At 43.3% G+C, this 17,130-nt stretch overlaps 2 protein-coding genes across 3 annotated transcripts; both read right to left on the reverse strand.

Annotated features, from left to right (window-relative positions):
- Positions 1-1,103: 1,103 nt before the first annotated feature.
- On the reverse strand, positions 1,104-2,694 carry LOC122618538 (cuticle protein 7). The gene is made up of 3 exons (XM_043795043.1): positions 2,628-2,694; positions 2,403-2,534; positions 1,104-1,784 (listed from the first exon to the last, which is right to left on the reverse strand). Exons 1-3 carry the CDS (start codon positions 2,640-2,642, stop codon positions 1,389-1,391), a joined length of 543 nt encoding a protein of 180 aa, XP_043650978.1. The 5' UTR covers positions 2,643-2,694; the 3' UTR covers positions 1,104-1,388.
- A 9,355-nt stretch (positions 2,695-12,049) lies between these two features.
- On the reverse strand, positions 12,050-16,104 carry LOC122617542. 2 transcript variants are annotated; one of them, XM_043793441.1, is made up of 5 exons: positions 15,826-16,104; positions 13,077-13,271; positions 12,697-13,006; positions 12,503-12,514; positions 12,050-12,429 (listed from the first exon to the last, which is right to left on the reverse strand). In XM_043793441.1, the coding sequence occupies exons 2-5, from the start codon at positions 13,263-13,265 to the stop codon at positions 12,359-12,361; spliced, it is 582 nt and encodes a 193-aa protein (XP_043649376.1). In that variant the 5' UTR covers positions 13,266-13,271; positions 15,826-16,104; the 3' UTR covers positions 12,050-12,358. The 2 variants fall into 2 exon arrangements, with proteins under 2 accessions (XP_043649376.1, XP_043649375.1); XM_043793440.1 differs by having other exon boundaries at positions 12,697-13,009.
- Between the last annotated feature and the right edge of the window lie 1,026 nt (positions 16,105-17,130).

Raw genomic sequence — 17,130 nt, forward strand, 5'->3', positions numbered from 1 at the left:
TAGTAAAAAAAAGTCAAGATGCTTCAAAACCAAAAATCTCAAAGACCAAGATCTTAAATACGTATAATGTGGCATAATTTTCTAAAGCCTCTATATGATTTGTATATAGCTTGAAAGTAGTCTATAACTCTTAATTTTATAGAAAGCAGCCAAAAAGCACACACAATCGTTTATCTTTTTCTAAGCCTTCAAGAAGCAATTTAAAAGCTGAGCTTTAAGTTGTACAAGAAATCAATGCCTAAAAGTTTTCTACAATATAATACAACAGAAAGCCGAAATACTGAGTACATCTATTTAATATCCCTAAGTATGGATTCCTATGCACACTATTGTGCACACCAATAATAAATAAACGCTGTTGGATTTTATTTTAGAATTATTTTAGAATTTATATTTGTATGTACAGAACGGAATATGTTTTTGTAGCTTTAGCTGCAAATTCAGGCCAATCTTATACTGAAACACACGTTTTGAAAGAGTACAGATGGCGGAGTTTTTCTACTGATGAATTATAAGTTAATAAACACCAACTGGTTATTGGCGGATCCAATGTTAATCCACCGCCGATGATTACCTTCACCTTTTCCACTAACGCCCACAAATTAACCAACTCGATTATTGTCAATCCAGTGGCGTGATCCCAACGAAGTGCTCTACCCATCAATTTCCATAACATTCATAACTAATGGGAACCATAATTAGAATCGATTGCCTTTTGAAAGTGAATGTGTTCTTGAACAGAAATGTTGATCCACTAACTAATGGCATTTAAGGCCAAAGAAATCTTGGGCTAAATATATATTTCATAAGTTAAATTGTTTAAGAATGCAATCTATGCACATAGAGCGGCCTAGTCAGTTCAGTAAAAAACGAGATATTTGAATTTTTATAATTCTCTACATTTTGTATTTATAGCATTGTCAGCAGTTTCAGCTGCAAACTTATAGTATACACAAAGTTATTATAATACATGTGTTTTTTTTATTATTTTTTACATTTTGTTCGTTTTCTTCATTTTTTCAGGTTGGTTCTTCTTCGTGGGCGTGTGGCAGGATGGGCGTTTGTTCCTCACTCGATGTTTCATTATTTACAATTAAGGAGAAGGTTGGTTAACAAACAAAAGAGAGAATTGCGCGAAAGCTGAGACAGAGACGGCAATGTGTGTGTGTGTGTGTGGAAGGGAGACAGATGCTGCCGGGGGAAATCCGGGGAATCCCCGACAGGACATGATGGACATGACTGTGGTACTGAGTATTTTAGCAGGCTTCGTCAGTGGATCGATCATCCGTTTTGTGAGGTCGTCAACGTGCTTAATAAATTACAGAAGAGTGGTGTTGGCGGTGCAGGTGGTGCTTCAGGTGGTGCATCCAGCGGGCTGCTCCACATCCTTAGTAGTGGGCCACATGCGCGTGGGCGTTGTGGGTGGCGTATCCGTAGGCGGGCACCTGGTGCGCCAGGGATCCGGCGTAGGGCACGGCGGGAGCGGCGGCCACATGGTGGGCAATGGCTGGGGCATAGGCCGGAGCAGCATGGACCACGGCGGGAGCGGCGTGGGCGACGACAGCGGGAGCAGCGTGGTGCACAGTGGGGCCGGTCTTGTGGACGACGGCGTTGAAGCCGTTGTGGTCATCGGCGGTGTACTCCACGGTGCGCACCGAACCATCGGGCTCCACCAGGGAGTAGGATCCCTTCACGACATCGCCATCGCGCACCTCGTGCTGCGACTTCACGTCTCCGGTGTGGGAGTCAGCCACTCCGTAGTTGTAGTGGTACTTGGGGTAGGCCTGCGGATTGGTGCAAAGATTCCATGAGAAGAGTGCGGGCTTGCTCGCATTGGGTGCTAATTTCATGTGCATGCCACACGCCACTCCAAGCAGGTGGCCATGCTAATGGAGCTGGCGTGGGAAAATGACCAAATGGCCAAGCGCCAAATGGCAAATGCCACAGTGACCCTGGGCCACCAGCATCCACAGCGCTGGCCGGCGGAGGAGTGGGTGAGGGGCTGTGCAGACTGGTGGTGTCAGTTTTAGGGCATATTAAGCATAAGTTTATGCTTGCCTCTGCAGCCACTGGGCTGTATAACGTGCTCAGGCTCACAGGTCGTATGAGTGATGCTTGCCGAGAAGAATTACGTGTCGTATAAGTAATTTTTATGAGTCAAGATGCTTGCATGCAGTTATAAGCTCAGGATGGTCTTGTAACTTTATGGTTGCAATCTTTTGATTTTAAAGGGGTAATAAACCCATAAGATGGGATGCTAATATACAATTAGAAGGAAATCGTGTGTTTTAAGAAGTCAGATGATAGGACATTAATGTTCCCTAAGAGTTACTAATCCTCTTCTGCGCTACTTTGAGAGTTAGTCCTTTTTTGGTTATCTGGGTGCCTAGTTGGACACTTACATGGTAATCGATTCCCTCGTCGTGGTGACCATGGCCGGCATAGATGGCCGGGGCGGCGGCGTAGAGACCAGCACCATGTCCGTGGAGGACTCCGGCGGAGGCGGCGCTCAGGACGGCCAGGCAGATCAGGGACTAGATCACAGGGGGTAGGGGTTTGTTATTTAGGTTTCGATGGGATCACATAGCACTATTGGCTGTCACCACAGGGCTGTCCTGTTCACTCACTTTGAAGAATGCCATTGTTTGGTTTTTTGGGATTTTGTTTCTTGCAGACGCGAGTGTGTGCTGTACGTTGAGCTGGATTCAACTGATAACTAGAACCAAGAAGGAAGCCGCTTTTATATACAAGACAACGCCCGAGCGGCCCAAACACGAGCCGAGCCACAAAAAGCCGAATGCCAGTCGGTCAGCAGGGGCAATAACAAAAACCAAACTACTTGTACAATGAAATACTGAAATACCAGGCAAAGCCGAGCTTTGCGGAGCGAAGCCCAAGAAGTTGAGGCCCCCACAACGCCCCTGCAAGCCCCCCTCCTCTTCCCAAACAATCCACAATTATTTAATGCTTTTCAGCGAAAAAAACGAGAGTGAAGTTCAGTTCAGATGTGGAGCGACTGTTGGCTGGCTGTGGTTTGTCTTTGGAAATTGTCTGATTTGTGAGATAACCGGCGATGTATGCAAATCGAAATCGAAACAGAAATAGAAATAATTGTGAAATGGAAGGGAAAACCTCAAATACACGACACCTAATGTTAGTTCTATATAATGAAACAAATATTAACATATCAAATTGGCCATTATTAAGGCGTATTACGAGTAATTATGAAATCATGATCGGAAAAAGGTTGCCTATCTATATACATATTTCCATCTCCCATCACGATTTAATTGAAATGGCCTCTGCAAGCACAAAACTACCTCGCAAAAACAATCTTCGCGCACGAATAAAATTAGCCGTACACACAAATATATTTCATAAATATAAAAGACAATGGCTGAAATAAGTTAAAATTGCATTTGGTGGGCGGAGGTGTTGCACCCCCTCCGAAAATCTCCATGGTTTTTTCTGCAGCATGTTGCAATTTGTTCGCTCGTCTGTTTCGTGGGTTTCAAGACTAAGTTTTCTATGTTCTACGTTTTCTATACCTTATTTTGCTTGCAGCGGGCGTCGTCTATCAACTCTTTAGGTTAATGTGATCGTACACTTCAAATAATAGTTTGAAATATTGTAAGTAATATAAATAATGAATAACTAAACTAGCAATATAACTAGTCGCTTTAATTGCTGTGTATATTTTTATAAAATGCTTTTGGGTTTTAAGTCGCTAAAATAAATATGATCTTTTGATCTTTCGTAACACTTTTAACTGGAGTCAGTAAAGGGGGTTATTCTTCAATTCTTTTCCAGTGCACTGACTGTTGTTCCTACTGCCACTTTTTTAATTGCCATGTAGGCCGTTTTGCTTATTAAACCAATCTGGGCAAGACAAGAGGAGGAGGCCACCACCCGAAGACGCTGTAGAAGCGCCGTCGATGTGGGGCGCAGCGTGGCGCCACATCATTATGGCCAAAATATACGCCAGTGCAGCCCCAACTCATTACCAGGCCAAAACTACAAGCAGTAAAAAAGCAAAAGCGTTTGGTTTTGTCATATTTTCGAGGGCTGCCTTGCTTTGTTTTACGGCACATTGCTGGGCTTATGCTACGTACTTGCCCTGCTTTGCCTCATTTAATAAATTGTCTCGAATTAGTAGCTCGGCTCTGACATTCCCCCTTTGGAGCCCCCTTTGAGCCCCCCTTTCATGCCAGGCTGGCCATCGCGTACTAAAAAACTGAAGCAATCATCTCAAGGTTAGCACGACACAGCAGCAAACGACGTGTAACGGATCACTAACAGTTTTAATCTCAGCAGGGACGTAGTCAAAAAGGGGGTATACTTATCCTTAAGATAATCTAGATTATGTTACAAGCTTAATTCAAATGGATTATCGAGGAAGGAACAAAAAGTAGCCTAATTGATTAATTAAAACCAAAGCCAAAGTTAGTTGGTAAGTATTATGTTCAAGTACGCCCAAATTCATAAGTCTCCTTTAAATTTAAATATATTTCTTTTAAGTTTCCCACACCCCTGTATGTTATACCCCTCTATAGACTCAAACCAAATCTCTGAGTTCGCCTTAGATTGCCTGAATAAGTGCACGATCTGATTACGTCCTTTGTTTGCGGAAAATGACGCACCGCCGTGGCCAATTAATTGAATTTTCGCAGTCGAGACTTTGAGAAACTAGGTTTCGATTGGGTTCGAGCGCAAATGCTGTAATTGATTGCCTTTTGATGGAAGATTGAGCCATATTTGGGAAGAGGTAGGGCAGTACGATAGAATATCCCTGATAAACAATCGTTTTAAGCACTAAAAATTTCATTACAACTTCTAAGTAACAATGGAATGCAAAACCAGTTCCACCAACTTCCTTGATACGCGGTTTCGTTTCCTAGGCATTCAGCAACCCGTTAGTTAAATGTGTGGAAATTCCTTGAACAATCATAAGCCACTCACCGCGGCAGAACCAAGTCCAGTTTAAACAGACTAGACTAGACTGAGCCCAACAATGACAATTACGAATTCGTGAATGCGAAACTCTTTGGCCACATTGCGCGTTTCCTTTTCGATTTAATTATTCACCCCTTCCGCTGAAACTCAGTTTGCAGTACGTGAAACAGATCCGCTCCACATGGACGCAAGTATATATCTTAACAGTTATGAGTCAGGCGCGGAGTTCCAGAGACCACCCATTTGCAGTCTGCAGCCGGATTCGCAGAATCATAGAATCGCAACGCCCAAGTGGCCAGCAGCAGTTGCAATAATCTTGGCCCGATCTTGGCTCGTCATGTCAGCACACCAAGATCCGAGATCCGAGTCTCTGGCCACTTGAGTGGTGTCCGACCGAGTGGAGAGCCGCAGAGCTGGCAATATTTTTCTAGCTGCGGGTGCACGACGTGAACAGTCACTGTGATTCCGCGGCATTAGAGAGTATTTGCTCAAAAGACACTGAGAAAATGTGCTCTAAATGTAAGAATTGTAATATTAAGGGTTTCTAGTAAAAGAAGTCTTGAATTTCTTATGGAAAGTTATGTACTAATTTTAGGGATTTTTCAGTAGTAGTAATGTTACATTAATAGACTGCATCCTAGCCTTCTAAATCTAAAATTAATTAACCAGGCACTGCAGTTTTCTTGGATGGCTCAAGACTTATTTCTCGCAGTGCACGCGCTTAGACTCAGCTAAAAACCTCAAGTTGATATATATTCAAACAAATTTGTTGTAATTAAAGCAATTTGTGTGCGTTGCCTTAGTTGCACTAGCTGTTCGGCTGCTGATTGAGTGGCAAATGTTTGCAGCTTTTCCTCGCATTGTTGTTGCGGCCGTGTGTGTGCGCAATATGCGAAACAAGTTCGTTGCCCAAGTCATTCGTTTGATTTTGAGTTTCGTTCTGTCAGCTGACTTGCGCAATACTGTCCGATGGTAGCGAGTTCACAAGTCAACAGTGAGTGCAGAGCGTAGGTTATAATTTAAATTAATTATGCAAAACCGTATTGCAATTAACATATTGAACTAAGCCCAAACGACTCACAGCAATTAACATTTACTCATGATTTGCTTTGATCATTTTCGACCAGCGGCTACTACGCTTTGTGGTAACCAATAAAAAACCGCAGAAAAGAGGGAGTCGATGAAAAATAACAATACCAACTGCAGTAATTGAAGAAACCGGTGACCTTGACCAACGCCGAATGGAATTCGATGGAAATCAAACTGCAATCAATAGACAAAAGGGTTCAGCAGCGTGGTAAAAATGTTAGAAAAAGCGTAATTGATTAATGAAATCTCGGGGGCACAATATGCTTGTCATACAGATTTCAGTTCCAATCTGATAATACAGTGAAGAAAATCGGTTTTTTCCTTTCCTCGTAAGGCAAAGTGCAACCACCAAAAAAGTTACTATACCAAGGTCAAAGCAAATACAATTTTTTCCCTAACAAATTTTATTTTTTTGTAAACGCTCCAAGATTTGGGTTTCAATTTTCTGACAGCCTAATGCCAAAACTTTCGGTGGGCGTTCGGCTTATCAGCCGTCCAATTACAAATGTGAGAGGGGGAGAGACCAGTAAACAGACAACAGCTTAATCCGTGCAATTATGTCGCTCGAAATTTACATAGATCACCACCATTGTTCCGCGGATAGACCAGATCGACCTTCAGGCGGTGGCCCAGACCAGCTCGGACCAGGCTTAGAATGGAGAGCCAGCAATGGCAATTTGCCATGACCAGGCCAACACAAGACCCGGTCCCCAGACCCAATCCTCGGTCGAATTCGGTCTGCATGCAGATCGCTTTTCGCAATGCATTCACTGCATTCACTCCGCAGGGGGCGTGGCGCTTTACAAAATTTCCGCTTTGGGTTTCGCGTCGTATCGAATTGGTTTCTATATGGTTTTGTAATTGTCTGGGCATTGTCATTTTTGTTGCTGAAATTTGTGGCTCAGCTCGCTGATTTATTGGCTCTCAATAAAGTGCATTGTTCACTGGCCCATGGCATGTCCAATGCTTATCGCATTGTTCGCCATATCCGGCTTAGAATTGTTCCTAGAGCGCGATAACTCATAGATATATATATATATCTCATACCTGGCGCTCTTGCAACACAATCGCGAGGCAAACCGCAACAGAGATGTCTCGCAGTCCCAATCGGCCGCATCTTATGGTCTTATGATCCGTGCACCCCCATCCCAATCCCACGACGACTGGGTTAACCGCAGCTCAATTGTTGGCAATCGCTTCTTGCACAACGGCGACGTGTGGCTGCCCTGTAATCAAAGATTGAACTCGGTCCACATGCAACTCCCTTTGAACCCCCGACTTTTTGGCCGCATTGCGTGGGTGTCTACGACGCCTTGTGTCTATCGCCACCAACATGACAGTCCAGTTTGTGCGGCACGAGCTTATCTACACGCTGGAGGTGTCCTATGGAATACTTTAAAAAAATTTAAAGTATGTGAGACCCGGAAGATTCTTGAAAAAGAAGGTTGTGTTTCCAAGCGCCAATCCAATATGTCGAAAGAGCTATTAAAAAAACAATGCCATTAACTTTTATTGCCACGTTTTGTGCTTGCAAATTTCCTATAATTTCCTGCAATAATTTGCAGCTCCTAGGCTGCAGCCAGGGCAAGTTTGTTGCCCAAGTCTTTTGTTTAGTTTTGCATTACAAATATTTTGCCACTTGCCCAGTCGAGTCATAACCACTCCGCGCTGCAGCCAAAGGTAACGGATTAACCATTGTAATGTAGTTCAAACAGCACATTCACCCATTAACCCACAATTGCCGGCGGACACGGCTTTTCGCCCGCAGTTTTCCACTCAGTTTTCCATTTCAACGGGACACACCCAGAGCCGAACGACATGATTGCGGAAGATCTATCATATTTGGGCCAAGGAACGGTTGCTGACCGTTTTGGTGGCGCCCGAACAGGGACAGTAGTGGGTGAATGCAGGCCGAAATTCGAGAGGTTTGCTAAGCCTAAACTATGCATAGTTTGGAGCTGGTTGGCTTGGCGGTCTTACTTTAGATTGCTGGCCGAGGATTATTTATTTTTAAATATTTTAATGATTTTTTGTGAATGCAGAGCGTAGGCCAACACCCTCGCCCCGTGGATTATGCAAGGCGGTTTCTGTTCTCCCCCTTTCTGTGCGGCAAAACGCTTTCGAAAGTTGCAGCTGCTGCATGCAGGCCGCAACTGAGACAGTTGAGTCTCTTACTCGCTTACTCGCTTACTCGGTTACTCGGCTAGCTCCACATGACACAATTTGTTAACTAGATTATTATGTAAGGCCCACTCTCCCCTTTCTCTCCCCCGTCCACGGTGTCTAATCAAACGGCATGCAAGCAGCCGCCTGCCTGCATATGCAAAAATAACAATTAGCCATCATTTTGATGCCGGCAACGAGCGAAAAGAAATCCCAAGCCTCCACTTCACGCCACTCCAATTCGCTTGGCTTGCAGACCGGCGGAGATGATAATTAAATCTCTTGCGTTGATAGCTTGTCGGGCCAAATTGAGTTGACATCTTGTGTGAGCCTTGTGTGCTGCTGCTAATTGATGGCCAATAAGCGTCCGAAAAAGCTTCTGACCCAGCCATCATTAGAAGCCAATGCTCAAATGCGGAAGCTGGAAAGGTATGCCTAAAAAAACCCTAGTTGAAATTGCCTTTTTCCTCAGCTAATACATCATTAATTACACGAAAACAAAAGCCAAAAGCCACGCAACACACCTCGAATGGTATTTCAATTTCGTGCAGACAGAAATCAAAAATAAATATGTAGACAAATCTTGACCAAATTGATCGACGGTTCTTGACTCGCAAACTCAGACTCAGACTCAGCTCACTTTCGGTTTCGGTATTAAAAGGCAATTCATTTTTTCCGCCACTCCGCCCGTTGATTGTGTGAGAATGGCTGCAACTCCCATTCGCGATTGATGATTAATGGAGCCCCGCCGATCTGAATGTGCCCCCATCTGGGATGGTCCCTCTAATGGCCCAAAATTGTGGCAATCGCTGTAATTAGCCCCATCGGCTACGAGCCGTGTACACATATTTCTGCCTTAATTGTGTCACTTTTGCAATGCAAAAGCTCTGGCTCGCAAATAGTTAATTTGCACAACGATGGCGGCGAATTTGTGTCAAGTTCAGAGTCGCCGAAGCGGAGATTTGAATTTCCACGTCTCATGAGGAAACCCGGCTTCGGCCAACATTCAATTGCCGCAAATTTATGGGCTTTCAGGTCGATTTTCCTGCCTGGCCAGCTGGGTTGACATTAAGGCCAAACGACTTGTGCGTTTACGCACGATTCTGCTGCGAATGAGTGTATGAATGAATGAATACTGCGGCCGGCAACTCATTCAGTTGGCCAAATATATGTGGCACGTGCTGTTCAGACACGCAGTCTACAAGATCAGTGCATTGCAGTAATAACAAAATATAAATGACATAAATGACTTATGACATTAAACAAACCTTTGAGTACCAGAGTAGGATTATCAACCTTACACTCCTCTACGTCGTTACCTAATTTGTTGAGTTCGGTGTGTAAATGTGAGTTATTATGTAAATTTACACTCATAAAATGAGAACATGCCCGAATGGTTTGATAATTTGCATAGCTTTTCTTTATGGCTTAATTTCCTGCTGATTGCAGTATTCCACAGCGGAATTCGGTAGCCCGTTTCCCTAAAAACTCTACCGCTGCATCACACTTAGGCATCTGGCTACAGAAATTACAGAGACCGTTTGGGGCATTCACATGCACATGCCGAGCGACTTGGACCTGAGGCACTTCATCATCGGCGAGAAGGCTGGCCTTGTCAATGCCGCTTCGGAGGAATAATAATAAAAGTGGCGCATATCTGGTGCAGAGTGCAGTAAACAATTGCGATTGTCTTCCAGTTGCAGTTGCAGTTGCAAATGCAGTTGCGGCCGCAGTTTTCTCACACGATTGAGTCAGTTTTGGATTCAGTTTTGGAGTATGGAGCTGTATGAGGTGGCGTGTGAGAAATGCCACGATCCGCACCCATCCACTTGGGCCTGGCAATTAATGTTACGATTTCATTTTGGTTCTGAGTATCCAACTTGTTGCTCAGGTGATTTTTGCGCTTTTGAAAGTTCAATTAACACGCGAGTTAAACAACTGAATTAACTTAATTAAGTACCCACTCGTCTACTTTTACTCTCGCCCGCTGCTCTGGTCCGCTGATCAGCAATCTTGACCCTGAAATTGTTTCGGGCTCGTAAAACGTCGATCAGCTTAACGCTTAATTATCTCAGATTTCCCGACGGGGAGCTCTGAGTTTAGTGCAGATGGTTAGTCAGTTGCGGCCAAGGAAAATGCCGATATGCTAAGCGGATTAAGATTAATGGTTGTATTAAATGTTTCTCTAGTAATAATATAATTTTAATTAGAAAACTGCATATAACTCTTTCAATTTATAAGCTTATCGAATAAGGCGTTAAACATTTAGTGAGCTTTAAAGCGCTGACTTTGATTTGGCTTCAATAAATTTGTAATTATTTTGTAATTATGCATCGTAGTTATCTACGATCTACTGGGATTCCACACTGATTACTTGCCACTCAATTTTCGCTCATCTGCGTGGGAATCTCTATATATGAACGCCAATCATCGATTAGCCGAGATCTTTATATTGAAATGTTACATTCATAATTCCCGAGATCAGCAGACACCAGCAATTTGTCGAGCGATTTGAGCACGTTTAATTACAATAGAATTTGCATTCGAACAGAACAAGATAGAGATATATAAATATATGTATAAAGCTGGGCATGAATCACTTAAGAGCGAGTGCCGCATGCTCGGTAATTGCGAGTAAATCGAAATGCATTTCGTGTAAACGTGTTAAAGAGCATAGACATATAGACTAAATGCGAGGCTCAGCCGAAGGTCGCGAGTGGTCAGCTACGTCAGTCCATTGAAACTGAAATTGAAATTGTAATAGTAAAATAGTAACAACTGCGCGAACTCAGATTTTTCCCACAGCCAGCGAACGCGTTTGGGCGTTTACTTCTGCCAACTGCCAGTTGTGTTTATTCCGCGATGTTGGCTTTGGGTTTAATGGCCAACGGCGCCGCCATGGCATTAAGTGGCCGACTATAAATGCGATCGACTTCTATATTTCATATCCTGACACCCACCAAAAGCTGCAGTTCTCTGTATTTCTGTTCGGCTTCTGACTTTTCAACAAATTGCAGTGGCACTTGGCCTTTACAATCGCGACCTGGAGGTCGGCCAATTGCACAAACACATGGCGCACTCGAATCAGAGCTGGCTGCGTGATCTACCTATGTTACCAATATCCTGGCATTACAAAATATGAATATATGTAGGAATGGATCGGATCAATTATAGGGGGCGTACCTCGAAAACAATTAAGCGCCTTAAATACCAGTAATGACACCTTATGAACTTTTTATCGTTCTTTGTGGTTCGATCAGAGTGGCAATAAATATCTTATGGATCAATAAAACAAGATCTAAGTCCGGTACATTTTGAAAGCGAAAGTACGCTGCTAAGTTATCTTTAATATTGCTTAACTACTATGGAAATCTATGTACTACGATGGAGAACTAATAACACCACCACTGTCCACTAAAGGCAGTTCCTAAAAAATCTGTATCACTTAAAGTTCAAGTCAAGTGAAAAATACTTGCGAAAACCTCCAAATCCTAAAAGCTAGCTAAATATTTTGCCATAAAATCTTCTTAGCCAAAGAAAACATTGACTACTTTGGGGGCTCGTGCGATTTGCTAATCAGGAACTGACCAAAGTCACGTACTGGCAAACACATTTAGTGGACCTCCTTCGGGTCCTTGAATACCATAGCTATATAACATTTATTCAAGAAACTTGGCCACATATCAATCTTGTATGTTGTTTGTTTTGTTTTGTTTTCAATAAATATTTCTCAGTAATATGTATTTTTGGCTTAATATCTAGCAACATTGTGTTGGTTATTATAATTTAATGTATTTCAAATACAACAAGAATCATAGATAGTATTTATATTTAGAACTAATATGGGAATACTTCAGTGTGTGCGTGCACGTGTGTGTGTGAATGTTGGTGTGCAGAGAGCGGGGGTCGGATGTGTGTCAGTGTGTGTAGGTCGAGACATTATTTATAAGTACAATAAGTACAGTGTAATCATAGTTTCTAACTAAATTCTGCACGGGTTGTTAACTAAATTAGAACGGTAGACAATACTTGGCATTTGAACATTCGTCCAGCGTTTGTGGGTGTGTGTGACAATGCAAATTCTTTGATTTTTGGAAAGGGTTTATTTGACTTTGGTTTGTTTGGCTTTGCGGTCTTAAAGCATTAGGTTTCTTCAGTAGGAATCGAAGCCAGCGTTGCGTTTGCGTCCCATGTTGCAGATCTTGAAGTGGCACGGCGACATATCTGGGGGATTCAGAAATATAGATGATTAGTACACATTCCATGGGCTGAAAACTTGAGTTCATGCCACACTTACATTGTTTACGAACTAATGGGGTCGGAAATTAAACACATGGAAATAAAACGAACCAAAAACATAAATTAGTCAATCAATCATGCCACACTTAAGGATCATATCAATTTTGTTAGGCGAATTGAGGTGGGAGAAATAATTTCTTAAAGTTACAATTGAATACTCTCTACTCCTCGACAATCGTAATCCATACTCACATTGCACGTTCTTCTTGGTGTTGTGATCCTTGAGCGGATGTCCTGGCAGCACCTTCTTGCTGGGCATGTTGGTCAGATCGGGCACGATGTTGTAGCGCAGCTCGTCGCCGCCTCCGTTATCGCCGAGCTTGTGGAGTCGCGCCAGCAGGCGGGAACTGGGCGCCACCTGCTCCTCGCTCTCCTGGGTAACTCCGAAGTCATCGTAGTCCACGGTGAGCAGCAGATCCCTCAGCGAAGGCCACTTCCTGGCGAAGGCCGGCACACGCTGCTGCTTCTGTTCCTGCTGTTGCTGCTGCTGCTGTTGCTGGTACTTCTGGGAGTTGGACAAATGAGTGGAGTGGCGACATATGGCATAGCCATATTTGGTGGCCTGCTCTTACCAACTGCTCGCCATAGTAGTTGTTGTCCTCGTTTCCACCTCCCAGGAGCTCACTGAACAACAACTGCGTGTTGCGGGCTGGACGGGGCAACGCGTCTCCCGGTCCAATCGCCATTGACAGGAGCACAATGACAATGGCCCAGTGGACGGGCGAGCAGCCACATGTGGTGGGCGACGACAGGGCTGACATCCTCAACTGCGGAGAATCAATCAAAACATTAAGGGGGTCACTTCGTTGGCTTAAGAAGTAGAAATTGTCACAACCCTTAGCTTTAATACTACTGAACAAGTTTAAACGAGAGTCTAAAATATGTAGACAGCAGCAACTTTAGGCTAGAATAATTAGGTAGAAACGCCCAGCCCGCAACACATGACCCAACCACCCCAATTCCGCCGTAAACCCCATCTCCATATCCAGGAGCTTCCAGGACCCTCGAGTGCTTACGCAAAGGGTTTCCTATTACAAACAACACAAGTTAGCAAAAACAAAGCGAATTGTGGCTGAGGCTGGGCAAAAATGCGTGAATGCTCCGTTTCGAGGGGTTGCGGCCCACTCGAGGTGTTGGGTACTCGTACTTGTACTTTAAATAAGTCACGTTGCAGTTGGCCAACTTGGCCAAGTTGGCCTGCTCAATGCAATCGGGGCCGTGTTCCAGTTAAAAGTTTTGGCTTTCTCAGGCGTATCCCAAAACAGTCGAGGGCTTCTTTTGATGCGAGTTCACGGATTCAGGTCACATTGCAGTATCATCACTTGATGTGCGACGGACACGAGTCATCAGTGGGATTGGGAGTGGATGGATGGCTATGCCCTCGTAATTGACATTTATGAAATATTAATGCCTAATTAAGCTCCAGCCCGGAAAGCGGGAGTGACCGGAATGCTAAAGGTGAGCGGCGTGCTCATTATCAAATAAGGATTGGGTTCATTTCGGGGAGGATGGTCGGTGACTTTTAAAAATTACAAGTCATTTGGGGTGGTTAGCAAATGAATGAATGGACTCCCAAATGGGTGGCTCGATTGTGAGCAGGAGGCAGCTGAGGCAAACTAATAGAAGTTAAAACGAGTTGGCGAGCGAATTAAAAATGACCTTTAAAATATGTCTTTGGTGAGGTTACACTTATAAGAAGAGTACACTTGAATGCTGGATACTCTTTAAGATTTGTTCGATAAGATTATGCTTTTTGACAGGTTCTTCCAAATGGACAACTACTGTTAAACTGGCGCTCATTGAGAGTTATAAAAGTATATCAAAAGCTTCTTATCTGCCTTCTTAGTAGCATTATTACCTCACCCTCTTTCCCCCGATTTCTTTTTACCTTATTTATTACCAAAAACGAGTGAAAAAACACACCTCCTCGTTACTTGTTGTTGCTGACCGAAGCAGATTTTCTTCTATTTTTATTCACTTTTTCACAGCGAGTGCAAGCGATAAACTCTGGCGATTGTGTCAGCGACTTTCTCATCTCGATCGGTAATTTATGTCGCACAGTAATCGCACGCCAAACGCATTTTTATGGCCCAATAAATATGAAAAAAAAAATGCCTCGAAAGCTGATAATGCACTGGTGTCGTGGCTAATTTGCGATCCCCAGCCAAGAGTCATCTCTATTTTGGCATTGGAGCCAAGGCCTCGCGCGTAGAGGTGCCATTGAACCCAGGGGTGGGGCTTCTGCCCCATAACCATAAACATAGTGCTAACTGGTATAACTACGAGTATAAGTAAATTGGGGAGGCCCCATCCGAATTTATTTGACAGTTTTCCATGACGGTTGCGCGGTTATTACAAACTAAAAGTGAGCGGTGTCCGATAAGCGATAACAAGATGTCAAAGTAGTTACTAGATTGCTAATTATGCTGACAAGAAGTACGTACACCTGCGGTCGTAAGTATAGATACGTTGTTATATCGCCGGTTTGAACTGGTACATTCAAAGCCTTAGCTGATATGTATTTAATATACACACAACATTCTAGAAGTTCATCTAATAATACAATAATTTCGTGCGCAACTCAAATAAATCCTAATCTGCGTTTAAAATTCCGAAGCAATTCAATGACATGTTTAAAATCCAACTAGGCTGGGGGTCTCAACTTCTGTGACCCAAATCGTATCACCTATCATCAACTGGGAATGGGCATGTATAATAATAAAATCGCTGGGTTTCGTTTTTATTCTTTTACTTGCTCGCCATAAAGTGCGTCATCGGGAGCGTCATAAAGTATCGGACCACAAGCAACATGGAGAGCTAGGAGCTCGTTCTTATCAAGAACAATAGGTTCAAATCTACTGACACGCCCTCTTTTTTGTCTCGCTTCTCGGGCTGTGTAAACAAAAGCTATCTGCATCCGAATCTAAGTTGGAATCCCCCCTCCTTAGTAAAACTACGCAATACTTTCCGATTCACGCGACTCTTTCCATTGAAACTTTACGATTTCGTTTGCAAGCCCTGATAAGACGGCTACACTTATTTTCAATGGAACGTGGAACGTAATCAAAATCGAAAAACCCGCAATGACAGTTCTGAAAACCTCTGCTGATAATGTATAAATAACTGAATTTATACATAAAGCTTCATTATCAAGAGGCGAAAGTAATTTTCTTGGCGCCATTCAGCTGAAACTCAATGATTCCACTTCATACTATTAATATTCAATGTTCAAGAAGAGTCAAGGATTAGCTGTACTTTAAATTAATTGTAACTTTGAATTTAGTTTTAGTTTTGACTTGATAGTTGGTGGAACACACTTACCTTTGTCCAAATTCACTCGAGGTAATGGAAAACTTTGACAGATACGTCTAGTTCTTGACACTTGATCTCGAATTCAGTCAGTTCCGGCTAACACTTTTCACTGTAACTGTACTTTTTACTGTAGCTGTACTTTTTTACTGAATTGTTCTAAAAATAAATGTCAAATTTAAGCTTCAGCCAGCTCTGGGCTCTGGGCTATAGCATGCCACTAAATAGATTACTGATTCGGCTTTTAAAATAATTGTATAAAATACAATTCTCTCCGCTGGCGAATCTCAACCGTTAGGTGTGACAATGCAGAATAAACGCAGGTCCGTTGGGAGCATTTGTTTATATAGGCGCTCGAAGACCGACGCCGCAAAAAGGGTAAATCAACAGGTACAAATAAACAACCGACGACTTTCCACTTCGGAGGTGACAGAAGTCAAATGTTCGTGTGGGCGGCTCGGATGGGCTGGATTTTCGCGCAGCAAGGGTGGGATTTCGCGGGGTTTGAGTGTCTGGTTGCACAAGTACTTGAAAAGTTTTTGTAATTTTATTTCTGCGCTGCTAATTTGGGCACAATCTCGGATTTAGGCACTCGCAGTACTCGGATTCCTACTAAACGCTTTCTGCTTTGGCGGCGAACTAACTCATCGGATCCCAGCACCAGCGACTCAAGTCGGTTGGAGCCTTCGGCCCCGATCTTCGTGAGTTTGTCGTGCCACGCTTTTGACAAATCGACCGATAAAGCCAAGATTTATGATCTGTGGCCATATAGTTGGTGCCGCTGGCTGCGCTACAGCACGGGGAATGGGTCATATGGGTGCGCTGTGTCAGCAAATTAAATCACTTGAATTATGTACCACTTCGATCTCTGAACCCCAAGTATTTTACTATCTAGGGTTTACACCCTCGCCCGGTTCGTTGACTCAGGTCTTTGGTACTCCAAGGTGATTTAGGCAAGGTTTTGAATAATCTGAGTACTGGGACGATAATGCCAGGGTGAGATTTGGAAAATGTTCCCACATGAACCATTACTTTTACTGTAGGTCATTAAACTCGTCATCACTTAGCTGGAATATTTTAGATGTTAATTGGGTCAATGTCGATTTGCAGTTTTTAAACAGCGGATGCTGAGATGGCAAGTGGCATTCGCCAACTCATGGAATATAACCGAAATCATCACAATATTTGAGTTCCTTACACATTTTGGGTACCTGTAAATATAACCCATTCGTAGGGTGATCCTGTCACAAATCTTAATAAAATATTTGGGACGTTGAGATTAATTAGGTACTTGTAAATAGAACCCATTGTAGGATG

Source organism: Drosophila teissieri, chromosome 3L, assembly GCF_016746235.2.
Source record: "Drosophila teissieri strain GT53w chromosome 3L, Prin_Dtei_1.1, whole genome shotgun sequence".
Taxonomy (NCBI): Eukaryota; Metazoa; Arthropoda; class Insecta; order Diptera; family Drosophilidae; genus Drosophila; species Drosophila teissieri.